Source organism: Octopus bimaculoides, chromosome 7, assembly GCF_001194135.2.
Source record: "Octopus bimaculoides isolate UCB-OBI-ISO-001 chromosome 7, ASM119413v2, whole genome shotgun sequence".
NCBI lineage: Eukaryota > Metazoa > Mollusca > Cephalopoda > Octopoda > Octopodidae > Octopus > Octopus bimaculoides.
In genome coordinates, this window is record NC_068987.1 from 41,814,431 (window position 1) to 41,818,199 (window position 3,769).

Consider the following 3,769-nt stretch of genomic DNA (forward strand, 5'->3'; position numbering starts at 1 on the left):
GGCAAGCAAAAGCAAAATCATGATGACACCACCATTCGAGCATGATCGTTACCAGCATCACCTTCCTGGTACGTGAAAAGTCATTCGAGCGAGACATTGCCAGTGCCGCTGGACTGGCTCCTGTGCAGGTGGCACATAAAATACACCATTTTGAGCGTGGCCTTTGCCAGTACCGTCTGACTGACCTTCATGCCGGTGGCACGTAAAAGCACCCACTACTCTCTCTCGGAGTGGTTGGCGTTAGGAAGGGCATCCAGCTGTAGAAACTCTGCCAAATCAGATTGGAGCCTGGTGTAGCCATCTGGTTCACCAGTCCTCAGTCAAATCGTCCAACCCATGCTAGCATGGAAAGCAGACGTTAAACAATGATGATGATGATGATGATGATGATATATTTTTCAGATTTATTAAGTTTATTCTTAGCAGGACCTTCTTCTAAGCCCTATTCTCCTGACAACAATTTTGCTAAAAAGATAAGACAATCCAAAACGTTTCTGATGTATATATTGATTATCAAAGTTGTTGTAAGATTGCGAAAAAACCAGTCAAATAAAATAAAAAATGAAGCCATCTTGTAACTTGTTCCCTACAAATATTCCGTCAGAATATTCTGCTAAATGTTGCAAAAGACTCAGAATTCACTTTTGTGAATTTATGAGAAGAATATTCTAGAAAAATGATTATCTTATAAACAACTCAAACTATAAGCATTTTATACACAGCTAACTGATAAAAGTCATAATAAAATAAAAGAATCATAATTTGCTGTGTACTGTTACCATATTTCTACAGCCATTCATTGACATTTATCTGCCAACTCCCATTTGTTGTCTAGAATCTTGGTGAAATTTTATGTTTTCTTTTTTCTTTTCTATTTTCAGTTATGTTCTTTATCAAATTATCCACTTCCTTAATTGACTTTGAAGGTTCATGTTTGAATATCTCCTGAACTACTCCCATGTCAAGTTGATCGTACTTTTGCCTGCCAATGATAACCTCAAATTGTCAATGGCTTACCAGAAGTAGGTCATTTGCTGTTTATATAATACGTTATCATTCTTCTATCAAGAACCCAGAAAATTTAATTTACATTCTACCAGACACCAACCCAGAGAAGATACCATTTATAAATCAATATCAACATATCTTTGATTTATCAAAATTCAACATTCCAAACTTAAAACAGACTTCAGCCAAACTGCGCCGACCAGAACTAAAAGTAGAAGACTCTCGCCTATTCTACACACCACAGTTGGCTCTTTCTTTTAATAATAATACTAGGCAACTAGATATTCAGTATTCAATACTGAGAAAAATATTTGAGGTTATTTCTTTAATTTACCTTAAGAGTCCATTGTTGTTGCTAGACATTGGCTGTGGTACAGGTGTAAGTACCGAAAGTTTCACTTCAAACAATTGCCATTTTATTGGCACTGACATGAGTATGTCAATGCTATCTATGGCAGTGAAAAAGAAGTCTTTGAAGAGTTGTGATTACCTCCAACTTGACCATAGTCACAGACTTCCCTTTCGCCCAAATTGTTTTGATGTTGTCATCAGTACTTCATTTTTACAGTGGTTATTAGTTACAAAAGATTCAAAATGCATTTTAGGAAGATTTTATTCTTTTGTTTCTCACATTTTAAAGCCCAATGGACATTTTTTGCTCCAGTTCTATCCAAGGAACATTTCAGATATTCAACTAGCCTTGACCTTATCTGTAGATGTTTTCCGAGGAGCCTTGTTCTCTTGCAGACCACACCCTAAACGAGGACTGAAACTTTTCTTATTTCTCTATAAAGAAGATAAATAATAAACATATTTTTAAAACATCAAAAATTGTTTGTTTGTCTTTTTTGTCATTGTTTTTACATCCATTGACACCAGGAAAGGTTTTTTTAAATAATTTCTGACATTTGCATATTAGAGCAAAATCACTTTGACAGTTTTTCCTGTTGCTAACTACTTAAAAAGGATGGAACATGTCAAGCCAGCAAAACTCAAGCTCGCAAAGTTATTGATCTTACTTAAGCATACTAAATATATGGAAGCTAGCATATGTTTTGAACTCATGACCCCAGTAGCAGAGAGGTGAGTCCACAGTTTGGTTTTAATTGCCAGTTGTACATAATCATACTTCACAAAATATGAACATCATAATTTTCTAATTTGATATCTGTTATTTCTGCAAAGTTAATGCCTCTGGAGGAAAAGATGTGATCAGAATTGTGAATTCCTGTTTATATCTGTGTCTTTGTATAAAGATATGTGTATATCCATTTGTACATGCACAGGCATGGCTGTGTAGTTAAGAAGTTTTCTTCTCAAGCACATGGTTTTGAGTTTAGTCTTACTGCATGGCACTTTGATTATTGTTTCAGGCCAACTAAAACTTTGTGAATGATTTTGGTTGACAAAAGCAGGAAGACGTTCATTGATTATCATTTATCTTTTACTTATTTCAGACTACGGCCATGCTCAGGCATTGCCTTGAACAATTTCAGTCGAACAAATCAGCCCCATTACTTTTATTTTTAACCCCAGTTCTTATTTTCTCAGTCTCTTTTGCCAAACCACAATGTTACAGGGATGTATATCCACCAACATCAGTTGTCAAGAGGTGGTGGGGGACAAACAAAGACACACACACACACACACATACATATACTTACAACAGGTCTCTTGCAATTTCCATCTACCAAATCCACTCACAAGGCTTTAAACAGCCTGAGGATATAGCAGAAGACTCCTGCGCAAGATGCTATGCAGTGGGACTGAACCCAGAACCATGTGGTTGGGAAGCAATTCATTTTGACATCATGTGATAGTTCTACAAAAGTGTCATTCATTTCCAATATTCTGCAAAACATATCTGGTCATGGGAAAATATTACCTTGCTTGAAAACAGGTGAGAGTTACCCAACACAAAGGGCATCTGACCGTAGAAAATCCACCTCTGTCCCATACTAGAATGGAAAAATGGATTTTAAAACAAACATGATATGTATCTGTGTGTGCATGTGTATACACACATGATGACATATATGTATATATACATTGATGAAAAAAATTACTATAAAAAAATTCTAACATTAATGTGATGAACTTCTTTCAGTTTCCGTCAACCAAATTCACTCACAAAGCTTTTGGTCAGCCTCAGCCTATAGCAGAAGACACTTGTCTAAGGTGCCATGCAGTGGGACTGAACCCAGAACCATGTGGTTGGGAAGCAACTCATTTTGACATCATGTGATAGTTCTACATAAGCGTCACTGTCATACAAGAGTGTCATTCAGTCCCACTGCATGGCACTAAGGTGCCATGCAGTGGAACTGAACTTGGAACTATGAGGTTGGGAAGTAAACTTCTTACCACACAGCCACATTCTTTTACTTGTTTCAGTCATTTGACTGCAGCCATACTGGAGCACTGCCTTTAGTTGAGTAAACTGACTCCAGGACTTGTTCTTTGTAAATCTAGTACTTATTCTATCAGTCACTTTTGCTGAACCACTAAGTTATGGGGACGTAAACACACCAGCATCGGTTGTCAAGCAATGTTGGAGGGACAAATATAGACACACCAACATGTACACACACACACACACATACATACGACAGGCTTCTTTCAGTTTCCGTCTACCAAATCCACACAAGGTTTTGGTCAGCCCAAGACTGTAGTAGAAGACACTTGCCCAAAGTGCCATGCAATGGGACTGAACCCAGAACCATGTGGTTGGTAAGCAAGCTACTTACCACACAGCCACTCC

The 3,769-nt window shown here is 37.4% G+C and overlaps 2 protein-coding genes across 3 annotated transcripts in view; one reads left to right on the plus strand and one right to left on the minus strand.

Annotated features, from left to right (window-relative positions):
* The window catches only part of LOC106877091 (uncharacterized), a 3,830-nt gene extending 1,991 nt beyond the window's left edge, over positions 1-1,839 (plus strand). For both annotated transcript variants that reach the window (XM_014925885.2, XM_052969552.1), the window contains exon 2: positions 882-1,839. In XM_014925885.2, coding sequence (XP_014781371.1) covers positions 989-1,813 — 825 coding nt within the window. In that variant the 5' untranslated portion in view covers positions 882-988 and the 3' untranslated portion in view covers positions 1,814-1,839. The remainder of the gene's footprint in view (positions 1-881) is intronic.
* LOC106883735 (histidine--tRNA ligase) overlaps positions 1-3,769 on the minus strand; it is a 112,929-nt gene that overhangs the window by 90,158 nt on the left and 19,002 nt on the right. The gene's annotated exons all lie outside the window — the stretch shown is intronic.